The sequence below is a fragment of the Alligator sinensis genome, unplaced genomic scaffold (assembly GCF_000455745.1).
Source record: "Alligator sinensis unplaced genomic scaffold, ASM45574v1 scaffold479_1, whole genome shotgun sequence".
NCBI lineage: Eukaryota > Metazoa > Chordata > Crocodylia > Alligatoridae > Alligator > Alligator sinensis.
The window spans coordinates 41,668-59,181 of NW_005842324.1; the positions used below are offsets into that span (position 1 = coordinate 41,668).

The 17,514-nt window shown below is 40.4% G+C and overlaps 2 protein-coding genes across 4 annotated transcripts in view; both read left to right on the forward strand.

Moving 5' to 3' along the window:
• The window catches only part of STEAP2 (STEAP2 metalloreductase), a 31,173-nt gene extending 21,291 nt beyond the window's left edge, over nucleotides 1–9,882 (forward strand). For 2 of the 3 annotated variants that reach the window (XM_006028559.2, XM_006028560.2), the window contains one exon: nucleotides 3,763–9,882. In XM_006028559.2, coding sequence (XP_006028621.1) covers nucleotides 3,763–4,047 — 285 coding nt within the window. In that variant the 3' untranslated portion in view covers nucleotides 4,048–9,882. The remainder of the gene's footprint in view (nucleotides 1–3,762) is intronic. The other variant, XM_025210003.1, reaches the window with a different exon arrangement.
• A 913-nt stretch (nucleotides 9,883–10,795) lies between these two features.
• The window catches only part of CFAP69 (cilia and flagella associated protein 69), a 57,780-nt gene continuing 51,061 nt past the window's right edge, over nucleotides 10,796–17,514 (forward strand). The window contains 1 exon segment of the mRNA XM_014522228.2: nucleotides 10,796–10,867. Coding sequence (XP_014377714.2) covers nucleotides 10,796–10,867 — 72 coding nt within the window.

The following is a 17,514-nucleotide window of genomic DNA, read 5'->3' on the forward strand; positions in this document are numbered from 1 at the left end:
GCGCCGCCAGGAGTGACCAGGAATAACGGTCACAAGCTGGCGGAGGGAAGGTTTAAGTTGGACATCAGGAGGCGCTACTTCACGGTCAGGGCGGCTAGGGTCTGGAACCAGCTTCCAAGTGAGGTGGTGCAGGCTCCCACCCTGGGGGTTTTTAAGAGGAGGTTAGATGACCATCTTGCTGGGGTCGTTTGACCCCCAGTACTCTTTCCTGCCATGGCAGGGAGTCGGACTAGATGATCTACCCAGGTCCCTTCCGACTCTAGAAACTATGAAACTATGAAAAACAACAGAAGATTTTTTGCATGGAATGGAGGGAACTGAACTGAACTCCAAGTTTCTGCAATTCAGTGAGAAGTGCTAGTATCCCACATACTGCTGCAAAATCATGCCAAAGGGTTGCATAGGGGACAATATATATCTTTGCTGATGCAAGGCATTCTAGTGAAATTACAGTGTCAGCAGCTGTATGCCAGCATAAACATTACTGGTAAAATTTCCTTTAAAGTGTGGGCATGGACCGACACTGTATGGAGAGCTTCCCTCTCCCCCCTCCCCCACCTTAGCTAAGCAGGTAACTAGTGTAGAAAGTGCAATCCAGAGGAAATGAACCTCAGAAAAGAAAATAACTTGATCTGACAAAAACATATACTCTGTCCCTATTATGATTTGGAGTTTAATTGTTAGACTTTTAGATATAATAGTAACACAACTGTTCTGCCAAAATCTTAGTCCTCTATAATGTTTTTCAAACTACAGTGTTATTTAAAGCTGGAAAAAGTCTGTAAAGCATTTCATCATTGCTGACTTTCTTCAGTAATTATTATATCGCCTACAGTTGAGTCTGCTAAAGAAATCAGAGGTCTGATTCACTACTCTGCATGGTATTCTGTATTTATTGTATTGATTTGGAGTGGAGTCTCACCAGCATGAAACTGATGTAATGCAATAGTGAGCCAGGCCAAATTTCTTTTCAGAATATATGGCTACCCTCTGTGCACCTAGATATACCAACAGGCATAATTGTGTGGTTCTATGCTCCAAGGGGCAGCAAAACATGGAGTGGAAGCTGCAGGTGTGCTGGCAGCAGCCCTGGCAGCAGCTGGAGCAGCAGTACGTGGTCTGATTTCTGCTCCCCCTACCCAAAACTTGGTGCCCAAGGCTGATGCCCCAGTTGACTCCCCTCCCCAGTTGCTGGAGGAACTGGCCCATTTTGTCTAGTTTCTTTGGGTCTTTTTTATTTTGTTTTCTTTAAATAAATGATTTAGCACATCTAAAATGTTGATGTATCCCTGGAAGTTGTTTTGTATGGAATCATGCATAGAAAATGGCAGCTTGCAAACACTGAAAAATCTGGTCCCACCCTGTTCCTCTTACGTCACTGAATCTTTCTCTCTCATAAGTTTAGCCTCCTTCATGTAATTACATGAACCTTAGGTGGACTAAAATTAAATGTGTTTAAGTTATTTAGTTCCTCAGGTTGTTCTTTTCTTTAATGAAGAAGAGAGAGGTTAGGTCTCTGCCTCTTTGTTTTCACTGGAGTTAAAATAACCTTGGTAGCCAGTTACTTTTGGACTAGGGACAGAAGTTACACACAAACCTGTGTAAGTGATCAGAAACTGCTTTAAACCTGTAACAGAACAGAAGTTCAGTGCACATAAACCAGTTTCAAAATGACTGAAACCAATTTGAGATAAACCTGGTTGAATGTAATATCACACCTAACTAATTGAGGTCAAACCGGTTTGTGGAACTTCTGTCCCAGACCCCTTTCTGGTTCAAGTTAAATCAGCATCTCAGCGTGCTCTGCAGCCCTTGGCTGGGTTGGGCTATCTGTTCCAGCTAAGCAGGGTTGGACCTCCCCGCCCCTCTTCTTCCTAGCCAGAGCGCTGTCACTGCTCCGGCTAGCTGAGAAGCGGGTGGGGGTGTGAAACCCTGCTCTGGAGTGCAGCTACGTCTGCCTGGCAGAGGGGCAGCAGACTTTGCCAGGTGTACCCAGCCCCGCCCCCCCACCCCCTCACTGCTCCAGGGCAGGAGTTGGGGTGTGGCCAGATGCTGGTAACCTGCGGGGAAGAGGGGTTTAATCCCCCCACTGCAGGCAGCAGTGGTGTGGGTACCGACACAGCGCTGGCTCTGTTCCATGCTGAAGATCCCCTCAGGCAGGGCCCACACCACAGTGCCTGAGCCAAGTCCCTCAGAGGAGCGGTGAGCAGTGCCCGAAGCCAATGCGTGTCCAGCCATGGGGAGGGGACAAGGAAGGAGGGACGCAACTCAGCTGCAGGTGTGAAGTGGGGGTGGATAATGGAGGGCAAATTATGGAGCCTGACTCACTGCTGCCTCCCACTGTGGCAGTGCAGCCCTAGGGAGTGGGGGTTAGCACCACCACCTCCAGCCCCACACGGGGGCTGCAGTTTGCAGGCAAACTGAATCTGGAGCATGGCTCCACACCCCTTTCCCTCTCCTGGCAGCAGCGGTGGAGCAAAACATTTCAGTGGGCGCAAGTGAAGCACCTGTCACCCACTGATTGATCAAGGCAGCACCGGGCACTGCTTCCCCCTCTCCCTCCAGGCACACCCTGTCTGGGGCCTATGCAAGCCGGAGTGAGCGTTTAAAACCCTCCCCAATCTTACTCAGGCCTGCTGGGGCCTGGCTATATCTCCCCCTCAGCTTAGTATCCCTCCAGCCAAGGGCTCGCTCTAGCGCCCCCAGCTTCTGGCCTGAACCACTGCAGGCATGTGGCTGCATTTCCAGATTCAAAAGTGAATGCCTGTTCACTCGCAAATTGGTTCAATCTACGCAGCTTAGACTAACCTGCAAAGATTGAATCAATTCAGGATTGGGCTTTTTGAATGTCTGTATCTAGACTTCATGTGCTCCATCCTAAATGAATGATGATTCTATTCATTTTTTTCCTAATGGAGTTAGACATGCCATCAGTTTTGGTGATGAAAAGTTTCTCTTCATATAATAAACTTCATGGTTAAAAGGACCACAGTCATTTCTAAGATAGTTTGGAAAGCTTAGAATGTGGGAAAATGCATTTAGACTGGAGTCTACAGAATTCATGATGGATTGATTGAACTCTAGTGTTTCATGGCCTCTCAGAATATGAGTCTGGATCAGGTAGGGAGCACCACCCCTACACTCCACATTAGCCTGTGGGCAGGAAAGGCATGGAGAGAGGTGAGTAGTGGTCTCCACTTTGACTGAGCCTTCTATTTACCTGTTGAGCTGACAGTTATTAACGCAAGATGCACCCTTAAGGTTGTCATAGTTAACTCACCCCTTTCTCTCCAGAGAATGAGGATTAAGAGGAGTCGTCAGTTCTCACCGCTGCACTGCTTGGTACTTGGGACTAAATAGAGCAATCTAGTCCTATGTTCTGTTTAAAAAAAAAAATCAGAACTCAGATCTGATATTGCAGCACACGTCTTATACTGATATTGTTCCATTAAATTCACAGGTATTACCCCTTGTTTACAACCATATGATTCAATTGACTTCTGTTAAATGAGGAGAATTTGGTCACTTCTTATCTTCAAATATTAGATACAAAGTACAGTCAAAAGTCAGGGGTGGCTTAGTTTTCAGCACATTTGAACCCAAGACCAGCCATATCACAACTTTTAAATAATGTTATAAGATTTTTGGTTTTTAAAAAAAGTTGAGCCTGGAAGAAATTTCAAAGTGGTATGCTCTAGTTTTCTAATAATGGATCAGATTTTAATTTCTGTTTCTTTTTCCTGTCTTTTTTCCTCCCAAAAGTCTACACTTGGATATGTCGCTCTGCTCATAAGTACTTTCCACGTATTAATTTATGGGTGGAAAAGAGCCTTTGAAGAGGAATACTACAGGTTTTATACACCACCAAACTTTGTTCTTGCCCTTGTTTTGCCTTGCATTGTAATTCTAGGTAAGATCATTTTACTCCTCCCATGTATAAGCAGGAAACTGAGAAGAATTAGAAGAGGATGGGAAAAAAGCCAGGTTATAGAACAAACAAGTGGGACTGTTCCACATGTCTCACCAGAAAGGGTAACAGTGATGTGATGACAACATAGAACTTATTAATACTATTATAGATGTTGCTGTTTCTGTTTTAAAACTTGTATTTTCAGGACTTTGTATAACTGAAGTGTAAAACTTGCTATAGCTGGCATATGATGAAAACCGTTAAGTATGGTATGAACAATTTATTTTTCCTCAGAAAAATAAAAATATTTTAGTTTTAAATTGCAAGAGGGCAAATGATATGAAGTCAGGATTTTTTAATGCTGTTTTGCACATTACAAACAAAAAAGTTTATTTTTTATTAAAACCTTGTTTTCCAGACAGCATTTCTTTAACTAAGAGTGTTATGTTCCAGACAGTGTTTTTTTTAATAGCATATTTCCCAGACAGAGCTTCTTTTATTAAAACTGCACTTTTAGTTAGTGAATCCAGAATGTAGACTAATAGATTTCATTAATTTAGAAAACAAACATGATATGAAATAATGCAGATTAATTTATAAAGTGTTATTGGACATGTACAGTACATTTATTTGTGTAGCTTGACAAGGATTTTTCATCTTTACATTACTTGAATATGTAATTTTAAAAAATGAAATTATGTTCTAATGATGCATATTGTAACTAAATGGAATAGCACATATATATAGGATTTTAGACATTTAACTGCAGGTGACTTTAACCTAAAGCATCTAATGAAAATTCAATACAATACTTAGAAAGTGTTGAGTTACCTGTGTAAGAGTCAGCTAATGGTCATTGAAAAAAAGGAATTTCAAATGCCAAAAATTATTTAAAAAATAGAGTTCTGAGAAATCTGCCACAACAAAAAAAATTCCAATCTCCTTGGTAACATTTTCAATATCTAACCAAGTATGGAACCAACATAACATTGCTGTGATTTCGGTTTCTCTGTTGGAGTTTTACTTCACATGAATTTTCCTGACTACATCTAATAACCTTAATATCTTTTAAAATTTCTTTTAGCAAAAATAATCTTCAATTTCTATATAAAATGTTCATTTTTACAGCCAGCATTTATGGAGCATGTGCTTATGTGACTTTTTAAAAAAATGCAATCAAAAAGTCCTATATATCAAAACTTTAACATAACTTGATGAACCTATTAAAAAAATGTTTTCCCTTTAATCCTTGGTTGTCCAGGGAATTCTAAGGAACATTTGGAATGATTTAACCATTGCTATCATATCATGTTTTATTCTTCTCTAAACAATTGTCCAAACTCTTCCCCCTTGCACTTCTGCTACTCATACTGAAGTAAGTAGAAGTTCTTAATGCATTCAAGTCTAAATTTGGTCCTGGTTTTATGTAAATTGTTCTTTTTTCTATGCTTTAGCCTTATCTAGCATTTTCTCTTAGCTGTACTATTTTCAATTACTTGTCTTCATTTATACTGTCTGTTATATAACTATGATCTAGGACAGCATAGTATGTATGTTTAACTTTCAAATGCAAGTAGTCTCACAGGTTTTATTAGTCTTTGTTTGCAGTGAAATCAGCAGCCCCACAAAATGTATGTATCTGGGGCCAGATTTTGCTCCCAGTTACATCAATGTAAATGTGAAATAACAATTAAATGTAAATTATGTTTAGTTTCTTTACAAAGAGAAGAACCCAAAAACCAGATTTATCAATATTCAGTGTAATTTCTAAACTTGTCAAACAAAAGAAGGTTAGAATCATAGGATCGTAGAGTTTCTTTAGGATTTATCAGAATCCTGAAAAATCTATTTCAGTTGTGGACCACTTTCACATGTTTTGTTTGGTCAAAACACAAACTCAAACACAAAATGAAACTCAGAGTAGAGACGCATGGATGCTGGGTAAACTGTTTGCATTACTCTACTCCAGGGGCTGGCAACCTTTATAAACTGTGGGCCAGAACAATCCGGCTCAGCACAGGCAGGCTGGCTTCAGTGGAGAGAGTGTGTGTGGAGGTCGGGGTGGGCAGGATGCCTGTACCTGTGCCAAGGCAATGCAGCTGGGAGCTGCGCCCATGCCATTGCCACTTTTCCCTGCCCCCCACTCCCTGGCTGTAGTGCAGGCACAGCGTCCAGCTAATTGGGAACTGAGCTAGGGCTGGGCAGCTATAAGCTATATCCATGCTGCTGCCACTTCTTTCTTCTCTTCCTCTCCCCGCCTTACACCCTCCTTGTGCTGCAGCTAGAAGCTGTGCAGCTCCAGCTCATTTCCCCTCTGCACAGCATCCAAGGAGTCAGGGGCCAGAGACAAGTGGCAGTTTTGCAAGTACAGCTTCCAGATGCCCAGCCCTAGTGCAGCTCCTCACTGCTCAGCGCTAGCAAAGGCATAGGTGGAGGCAAAATCTTCTGGCTCCACAAGCCAGATCCAGCTGCTCCACAGGCCATATATGCCAGCCCCTGCTCTACTCTGTTAAACTAGTTTTGAACATCTTTAGTCATCTTTCTTATCCAGTGAGAGCCCAATTAGAGTTTTTCACGGAAAAATATGGTTTTGTCATTTTTTTCCTGTTAATTTCTTTTCAACTTTTTTCAAAAAAACAAAAATGAAAAAGGGGAGGAGGGGGTACATTTTTCCAAAATATTCAAAAATGTTAATTTTGGGAATTCCTGGGGTTTTTTTCTGATTTTCATCATCATCCTTTTTCTTCACCAGAAAAGAAAGAAATAGAAAAGTAAGAACAATGCAGAAAACCCACTTTCTATCATTTTTTTTATTTCCCTACCTTTCATGTCATGAAGCTGACTTAGAACTTCCACCGGAAAAATTCAAAAGGAGAGGAAGCAGTTTTTCTGATTTGCTAAAAAATTCCTCCTCATTTTCACTTGAGAAAAAGGGAGGAAGTAAAAAAAAGTAAAAGACAAAAATTTTAAAATATATTCTCAATTGAATTTTTCATTTTGTTTATAAAAAATGTATCTTGAGTTTATTAAAAATTGAAATTAAAACTATTATATGACTTAAAAATCATTCATGTATTTTAATTTTTTTAACTGGATCATCTAATCCTTTTTTCATGGGTAGTCAGGAAGTTCATGGTGGTGTTATTTCTAATAAAGACAGAAATGAAGTTTCTAAATTGCATAAGTTTCATTTAAAATGGCCTAGTTTTCCTTTATAGGCGATGAAAGTTATTGCTGTGCAGAGGGCCAGCACAAGGCAGGTATTTAGGTTCCAATCTTAACTTTTGCATATATATGAAGATCTTTAGATATAAAAATAGTTCAGCTGCTTAGAGCTATTCACTTGCTTAGATTTGCTCATGTACATTGGTGTTTGCAATGGGTCCCATAAACCTTTTTTTTCTGATTCTGTGTGATGCATAGGTCTTGTACTTTCTCCCTGCATGGTAGTGGGTTTCTTCCAGCATGCAGATGGGTGAGGAGCCACTCTGCTAAGCTGGGAAGAGGACTGTGCTTACTTGCCTGTAAGATGGTGAAGAAAGATTTTGTCACCGTTATTCCATTGAATTCCATACAGGAAGCTAGTGTGAAAAGATAGGAATGTTTACCCTAAGTAAATTACAATAAATTCTAACTTATATTAGAATGTATGCTTCTAGCTACACATAGGCAACTCTTTTGAAATCAAGACTGTTAGCAGTGTAGCTCAGAACATGGCCATATATCTCCAAATAATTGTAGAACTAAAACTACTAGGTCAATATTTAATACACACAAATTATTTCATAGTAATTCCACTACTAATAAGCCACTAATTTCCATATCTTGTTCAATGCAAATGTGATGATGCTGGAGCAACAATTATGCATTACTACCATAGTTTCTTTAGTCTGTGGTAGGCCATCCATCCACTTGCAGTACATTTAGAAATATATTTGAAATAATTCCTATGCAAAAGGAATATTTAATTCTTAAAGAAAAATACCATGCCATGCAGCTCAAATTTAACATATTTAAGAAGTAATTAAACTATCTCATAATTGTGTTCTCTCAAGAATATTTAAACTCATTAATTTTGGATCACAAGATGCTTCTTAAAGAAAATGTCATTTTTTGCTATATGTTTTTACCATATGTACAGGAGATCCAAATATGTTTCAACTATTTGAAAATTTAAATACTGAAGCATGAATAAGTAGATTATATTTTTAGTCAAATAAATGAAGACATTTCATTTGAAATGTGAAATAGTTGTATAACATATGGAAAAACATATGAAATTGAAATAAGTAGGCTTGCTCTTAAATATTTTGTAGTGTACTCTATTTTGAAGACTGAATCTATTCAGCAAAAGAAGCTATACATTAATTCTAAGAGTAAAGTGACAGACTTTTACCACCAGCAGCAGTACCTTAATTTACCACACATTATGGATCACAGCATACAAACTTTTACTCATATAAAAAATCCTTATTTCACATCAACCCTTAATCGTGTTGATTTCTTTAAATGATTTAGATAAGTACTTCTCAGATGAGTCAGGATTTGAAGATCAGGTCCTAAAATCAAAATGTTCACTATGAGTTGCCCTTAATTACATAGCTAAATCCATTTTTAGATATCTCAACTATTTAGGTGCTAGATCTGTGTTTGGATGCCTTTACAACCATCTGTGGGAATCATCTATTTTTATGCAGCATTATGTTAACTGTTTCTTGGTTGTAGAGCGATGCTATATACGTAATAAGAAAATAATTTTGACTTCTCTTCATTAGAGCCTGACACTATAACAAAATACTGATTAATATACAATGCAATACCATTCACATTTTATTAGAAAATGCACATTTCTATGCAATAAATCACTGGAAAGGCATTTGACAATTTGTTCTTTGTTGTTTGTGAATATTAAGGTATATTTTCTTATCCACAGTGTGTAAAATATAGTCTCATAAATATATTTCATATTTGTTCTGAATTTCACAGTGTAATTCTATAATGTACAAATTCTGATTAAATCACCTTGGCAAACTTGAATTTTAATAGCTAAATGATTATGAGATTCTTTTGTATTTTGTTGTAAATTCATTGCCTACTTAGTGGGTGAAAATGTTGTATTTACTTGTATACTGGTGCCATGTCTGAATTTTTGTTCTAAAATTGTACAGTATGTGATGTGACGACTTGAGAATGTACGTTTACCTTTATTGATAAATGGGTTATAAAATATCTTGTACATGTTCAGTGTGTAATTAGCTATAAATGCTGCCCTAATAGCATTAATAAAAACAAATAAGGAAGATTTTTTTGTTCCCACATTTCACAAATATTAATATAGGTAGGAACCTGAGTTCTTCTAAATCTGATAAAATCAAAGGTCAGAAATTGTCAAGCACTTAAGGATTAGATACTTGAGTATGATATTTTCAGCAGTTCACATGAATATGCTCAGTGGTAGTAGATGCATATGCATAGTTCTTTGCAAACAATGCATCTCTGAATAGAGAAGTTTTGCCATTATTGGGTGTTTATCCTAGATTTTATAGTATTTCCAATAAATGTATTAAGTCATTTGCAGTTCTGATATTGTACCACTGTGTACTGCTTGAATTAACTAGATTGCAACCTTTAAAATGGGTAACAAATTGAACTTAAGTACAGGGTGACCTCCAAAACCTTTGCAAATTATTTATCATGCCTAGCTGACGATGTCTTACAGTGGAAAAAATAAGTCTCCTCTGTGCAGCTTAGTAGTTCTTTCTATCTGTAGTTGTGTATTCACTCAGACTTTGTTGATGTGTTTGTGTTATCTGTCCAAACAGGGCTATTATAAATTACTGGTAGTGCTTTTGCATATTTTTCCATAGAAATCTGTTTTACACAAAGATGAATAAAAAGTTAATGTTGAATATTTGGCTTTCTTCTGCATGTAACATAAGTCCTTATTTTTATTTTCTTTAAAATAAATTTGTTCTCTGGTTAATGTGTCCTTTGATGGGAATTGACTCTGAAGGCACAAAGTACTTCTGAAGAGACCGTTTTTCTTTAGGATGAGCTCAATGACAAGCGTTAAACAAATACAGTTGGGAAAAATTCCCTGTATCATACTAAAGGATTCAGTTCCTTTCTTTTCAGAGAGCACAAAAATGAATGTTGCAGTGCTCTCAATACACATTCAGTTCACTTTCCAGGATCAATGCACCTAAATCTGAGGTAGAGAGAGACTGCTTAGTATAAGTTTGTTTGCCAAGCTGTGTTTTTCTTCCTGTTTGGTTGCAGGTGTAAGAAAGAAGTAGTGCTTATATAGGAAAACAAATTAATAGCTTCTCAACTCCCACACTCCTTCTCTCTGAAAGTGTTATATATCCTTCATTTAGAGAGCCTTACTCCAGAATATGGGAAGAAATAAATATACATTTAAAGAGAAATCCCTCCCCTGTGAATACAGTAAAATGACTCCCACCAGGGTTATTGGAGCTAGGAGTTGATCAGTGCACAAACTAGTAAACTTGCCAGGTTTCACACTAACTGATGTAGCCTTCCCATACTGCTTCTCTCTGCAAGAGTATAGACCAGTAAAACAAAACCATCTCTTACAAACAATGGAACCCCGCTGTCTGATAATTTCCATATCCAAAATAAAGTTCTCTTCTTGGGTCTTGACTGTCATACTCAAGACAGTTTCTTCCTTGATGTCTGTCTTTTCCCAGTTGTTTCTTTTAATTTGCACATCATTTCCCTGTACATGATGGAGTTTGCTATTATGATTTTCTTCCCAATAGCATCCAGACATGGGCGACTGGTGCCTCCTGAATCTGGTGGAGCACCTGATTGCTTAATAGGGGGGTCCCTCAGTGGCCAATCGCAGGGAGGAGTGGGCCCACAATGGCTGATCACCAAGCCCGGAAACACCAGCGGACGTGCGGCCGGAGGACCAACCCTCCACCCCCAACATGGGTATGTCACTGCAGGGCAGGGGCACGTCAAGCACCAGCTGACATTGCCAGTGGGGCAGCGGGGACAGCCCTGTCAGGGGGGCACATGCCTCCCCATGCCTCAGCTATGCATCACCTATGCATTCACATGTCCCAACTGATATTAGTACCCTTTGTACTAGGTGCTGCAAAAGTACATCATGTAAAACAGTCCCGCCCTGAAGATCTTATCAGCTAAGTACAAACCAAGAGTTGGAAAGAAAATAAAGGCAGAGAATAAATCACTTGCTTAGCAAAGTCAACAGCTGATTAGTGGCGGAGTAGGAAGTATGAATCCAAGTGTCATGACCTACCCATTAGATAATCTTTTCATTCCCATTGGGGTTTTTTGTAATTTAATTTAATGAAATTTAACTCAGGCACATATCTTCACACACAAAAGAGAATTTGTGTACAACCACAACGCAAACACTCATCAGTTAATATTTGTGAAGTGCATTAATATTTTCAAATGCAGTGCACTATAGAAAGTATAATTACTATTTGTTAATTGAGAAAGGTGGGTGTGCAATACAAAACAAGTTGGTTATTTGGAGTAGTAAATCGTTCCTTAAATATTTGTGTGGTTGACTACTGGCTTCTTGGGATGGACGTTTTCCAGTTTTCCTAAGGCAGCAGAGCTTCTGGAGGTAGGTTGTACAATGTTGCTTTCATCCCACTTAAAAAAAAGCTTGGTTCATGAAGGAAGTACAGTGTGAGCAAAAGAACCCTTGCAATATGATCTTTGGAACACACAGCCAACAATTGTCCCATGACCTAAGCTTATAATTTACAGGATGTATTGCCCCCAACGGTCATTATACGTTTGTCAGTAAAGTGTACACTGTTAAAGCTATAATATACTGGCATTTTGGGGGGTTATTTCTTAAGCTCAGAAAGTTTACAGAAACATACACAAGACATGAGTAAATACCTGGGCAACAGCCCAAAAAGTGTCTATATAATCTGATTCATTCAAGGTTAAATTGGTTGCATTTCTATAAACACTGTTAAAATAATCTATATTGGGAAGACATGGGCAACTGGTGCCTCCTGAATCTGGGGGGGCACCAGCGGGGCACGACCAGGAGGCAGGGAGGTTCCCCCAGCAGCTGGTTGCCAAGCACTCCGGTGGCACGGCAGCAACAGCGGCAGAAGTGCCAGCATTTCCGCCACCAACGTGCCGCTGGTGGAGCCAGTTTTAGGGGGGCACAAGCGCTCTCTGTGTCCCTCTACCAGCTGGAGCTCTCACTGTCTGGCCACCAGCACTCTCAGGAGGGGCACATGCCCCACCCATGTCCCCCCTACACATTGCCTATGGAAGACATAGTTTAAAAGAAATGTCCATATTCAATAACTAAGCATCACTTGAATTTTAGACTGTACATCAAAGTGTGGTTATCCATTTTCAAAAAGATAAATTCAGACTTCCACAGGTGCAAGGAAAGGTTACAAGGATTGTTCAGGAAATGGAGAGCCTGTTTTATGAGAGAAGACCAAAGGACTCTAGCTTGTTTAGTCTAGCAAAATGAAGGCTGAAAGGAAGCCTGGTTGTTCTTTATAAGTATATTACTGAGTAAAATTCAGGGAGGAAAAAAAATGCTATTTAAGCTGAAGGGCAACATTACCATTGGGACAAATAGAAATTGATTGGCCCTCAATAAATTTAGCTTGATCATTAAAAGACAGTTTGTAACCATCAGAGGAACAAGTTTTGTATCAACTGTATGATAAGAGGACAAAAATTATTTTGAGATGGGTTTGAAATATTTATGAATAATATATGACATAGTTGTCTACAATAGCAAGGGACTGAATTCGATGGCCCAGTCACATGTTCCTGTGAATGCACAGTGCATCTCAGAAGGTAAAGGGTGCTAAATTGTCTTTTGTGTTCCACAAACCAGAGTCCATTTGATGCCAGGCTATACCCCCAGAATATTGTAGTCATCAGGCCTATTCAGTCTTGGCATGTCTGCTAAGAATGCCAGCAAGGGGTGTTCATTATGGTGATTATTTTTGTGATGTGGAATCAGTGTTCTCTAGGACACCATTTTTCCATCCAGGCAAAATGATGGTAACATAATTTTAACAGCTGCTGAACTGAGCATGATACTAATGCAGTTCTCACTGTATAATCTTTAATAATTCATACCTTAATTCAGAGGCCCTCTCTTACAGAACATGATGTGCAACTTAGTCATGCCACAGTTTATCATTCAATAGCTGGGTTTATCGAGTAGCTAAAAACCTATGTGGTTGTAACAGTGAATTCATCCTTCTGGTGACATTGTAAAAAAGTCTGAGAACTAAACAAATCCCAACTCTACATCTTTAAGAGATTACAGAAATAGAGTAAAAACAGCTTCACAATATATGACAGCTGCTTCCATTGATTCAGTTGTAATGTAAATGAACAACCACAGTTAGTTGCATTCAGTGAGATTGCACTAGGTGCAGCCAGTATAGAATTTGGCCCTGTGTATTCTTCTGCCCATTACTAGAATAATAGTGGCAGCTCAAGGAGGAAAAAAGATGCTTCCCGTCTTGATTTTGGCAACATCTCTGTATGCCTACTCATGCCAAGACAGCTACTGAAACTGGGAACTAAGTTGGTAGAGAGCGTGTTTGTGGAGGAGTTGAGCATATGTTTGTGAGAGAAAAGTCAGGAGGAAGTGGCAGAGAGCATGTGTTTATGTGGAGAGTTGTGTGAATATCTGGCGTGGGTTGGAAAATATGTACAAAGTATAGAGTGGTACATACAGTCTGGCATATATTTTGTGCATAGAGATAGAATGTGTGAAGCATATGCTTTCTGTGAGATGTGTGGAGGATGTCTGAACATATGAAAAAAGTAAGATATAGGTGTTCTATGGGGAGTGTACAGGATGTATATGAATGAGACAGGGAAATGTGTACAGAAAAGGGGTCAAGACTGTTCTAGTGATGGGTGAAGCTGGGCAGTGTTCCAGCTACCTTAGTGATTGTGGATTCTCCCGCTGCTGGAAACTGTTTGAAGACCCAGGTAGTTACTACTATATCAGTTACATTCAGTTCATATTTTCAGATTTTTTCTTTGCAACCATAAGCAACAATATTTCTAATGAGTGCTGAAACCAATATCTTTGTGTGATTCTGAAAACTTAGGCCAGATGGGTGTGTCTACACATTCAATTAATGTGCTTTAGGTAATGTGCATTAAATCTAGTGCCTCCATTGTGAAGTACTAGAAAAATGCGCGTTAGCTAAAGAGCATGGGTTTTTGGGGATGCTTTACTGTGCATTAAAATTGACTAATGTGCATTAAAGCACACATGTAGATGCACCCTATGGGGTTCATCTATCTCTCTGACCAGGTGTGGGTTGGAAGATGTGTACAAAACGTAGTATGGCATGTGCAGTCTGATATATATTTTGGGCACAGGGATAGGATGTCTTATTCTGATCCCTGCCCAAGAGTATATCCAAATCCCACTGAGGGATTACTAAATCTGAGGAGCCCAACAGACTACATGCAACTGCATTTTGAAGAGCTCCATAATCTGCTGTGAGTAGTGTCTTGTGCTGGCAGACATGGAACTTAGGTTGAAGGCAAAAGATAGAAGAGCATACAGGTCAGGTTGATGCAACCCCAAAAAGGGATGCAATTCATATTCTATACTGTCTTGAGGAAGATAGGGGAGTAAGCAGTATAACTGTAGATAATATCAAGGATAAGTCAGCACATCTAGAGTTTCAGTCAAACAGCATGAACAGTAATGAGCAGCTGAGCAAGGACAAAATATAAGTGCTTCTACACAAATGTCAGAGGCCTAAAAAAGACGGGTGAACTAGAATGTCTGATATTAAATGGTGACTATGACATAATTGGAATCTCAGAGACTTGGTAGAAGGAAGTAATCAATAGGATAGTGTTATAACAGGTTACAAATTATATAGGAATGAGAGTTGGGCATGCAAGTAGAGAAGTGACACTATGTTAAGGATAGTATAGACAGTAACAGCATAAAAATCTTACCTGAAAGGAAAACTACCGTAGAATCCCTGCAGGTAGAGATGCCATACTCAGATAAAAGGAACACAGAATTAGGATTGTACTAGCAGCCACCTGCTTGGTACTATTTGAAGTATCAATGAAGGCTACTATGAAATGCACAGGGGGTTAGAGAAGCTGCTAAAATGGGTCAAGCAATAATTATGGGAGATACCCTCACATAGGCTACGTAAACACCTCATCAGGGCAAGATATGGAGATAAAATTTCTGGATGTGATAAATGACTGCTTTCTAGAACAAGTTATCTTAGAACCCACAAGAGAAGACCTGATCCTGAGTAACACACTTCACACTGGCCACTTCAGGAGAAAAATGACTGGGAAACAACCAGGGTTAAATCACTCCTGGGAGAGTCTGTCCTGGGAGAGCAAATGTCTGTACATGCTGCAGCTTATCTCAAAAGAGAACATAGTCCCCCAGCATTTCCTCCTCCATCCCATGGAGATGATAGCCCTTCCTGGATTCTGTAGCTCCAGCAGGAAGCAGAACACCCAATGCCCCCCCCCACCCCAACCTGCCCCCTTCACAATCCCCACATTGTGCTGCAGGGAGACAGGGGCTAACCATGGGGGAAGTCTGGGTCAGCCAATCAGGACTGTTGCCAGACAGACTGAGGAAGCCTGCATGGCACGCTGAGATGCCCCTACCCCTGGCTGTACAGTGGCAGCACTGCAAGCTGTCTGATTTTCAGGGATCAGCACTTGAATGCTTGTACATGTGGCTCTGGGTAGTTTTCTTTACCAGGAGAACAAACCTGGGAGAATTCTCCCAGATTATTTGAATATGTGTATGCAGCCTGAGTAGGCAAAAAAATGGCAGCTGAACTTCAGTGTTGACAAGTGCAAGGTAATGCACATCAGGAAATATAACTTCAACTCTAGGTACACAATGCTGAGGTCTGAATTCACTGTTACAACTCAGAAAAGAGAGCTTAGAGTCATTGTAGCTAGTTCTCTAAACACATCTGTTTAAGAACTGCTGGGGAGAGTACCGTTGTATGGGGGCAGAAGAATGTAAGGGGGTGTTTAATAATTTATGTGGTGGGAAATTATATGTAAATTTGGAGGTGTGAAGGAGTGCTGTGGTGAGGGAGGATACATCCTGTGTAAGGGGACATGTGCAGAGCTGGTTGAAAGCTACGAAGATGCAGTTCAGTTTCACTATATTTGGCTTAATACAGTGCACAATACTGAACTCAAATGGATTCGTTCACACTAATATTTAGAGAATGACTACTCTCCATACAAATACTACCATTTGCATGGAAATAAGGTATTCAAAATTTCCTATATGGGCTTCTGGTGCAGTCAGCCAGTCAGGGACTGAATCAAGCAACTGCAAGGAACTAGGCATATGGTTAGCAGTAGAAGTGAGCAGATGGCAGGTATTTAATAGACTGAAGATTGCCCAAATTGTTTGCCAAATATTAGGAAGAGGGGAGAGATAAACATTTGGATTGAAGAGTGAAATAGTAATGCACTGAAAAGAGACCTGTGTTCTTTGGATAGTTGATTTGCAACAAATAAGGCTACTGGTTCTGTCTGCATAGACAGCAAGGAGGAAGATGTGTCAGGTGAGTTGCAGGAGATCTATCAAAGTGAAGTTACACCATATACTTAGATCACACTAAATCTGCAGGCCACATATGGTTCTTGAATGACTCACTAATTTGGACTTGATTTGGCTCATGTGACTTGGGACACAAAAGTTTTCCTTAACAAAAATTAAATAAAAAATGAAGTGGCATTAAAGTTAGAACATGCTGCCAGCAGTCTTGCTATGGGTTAATTGTTATGGGTTAATTCTGTTTTTTGCCTACACAGCTCTGATTTGCCACTAGAGGGCTGAGGAGCAGAGGTGTGGCTATGCTTGGAGGGGGCAGGGGTGATGCATCCTGGGCTGCTGGAGGACTCATGTCTGTGGAACCGACTGAATTTTCCTTAACGGGAGCCAAGTGGCATGGGCCAGAGTTTGCAACCTCACCTGAAGTGGCCTAACTTTGAGATGCTCAGAGGTCACTGTGCACAAATTAATGAGCTTGAACATGCAGAAGCTCACATTTTAAGTGACTTTAGTGCAGTCTAAGTGTAACTTCACTCCCAAGACTCCCGGACGCAGCAAGAAAAAGTTGGGTAGTGGTGAGGCCTTGAGAGAAGACTAACTTTGGTGGCAGGTGTTGTCCATCTTTATTAGGTCAAATGAGGGGGGAGCCTTGGGAGGGAACCTAGGAATAGACAGGTTCATGGGGTGGCTTTTAACTAAGTGTGTGCTATGGATGTATGCACGCACACACACGAGAGATCCTTCAGGGCCAAACCCTGGCCCAGCTCTGAGGAAGCCGGTGCCCAGGGGCAGCTGCTACAGAAGAAGAGCGGGCTTCATCACCCCCTTACCTGAATGCGCGGTCAAGGGCGCCGGGCCGGGCGTGCTCGCGCTTTACGGGGCGCCCTTTCCTCCGCCCGGGAATGCGCGTTTCTCGCCGGGGCAGCGGCTCTTCCGGGCTTCCGTAGGCGGCTTTCCCCGCTGCCATGGCGACGGCGCCCGGCTTGTGTTGGTGCCGCTGGGGCTCCCTCGC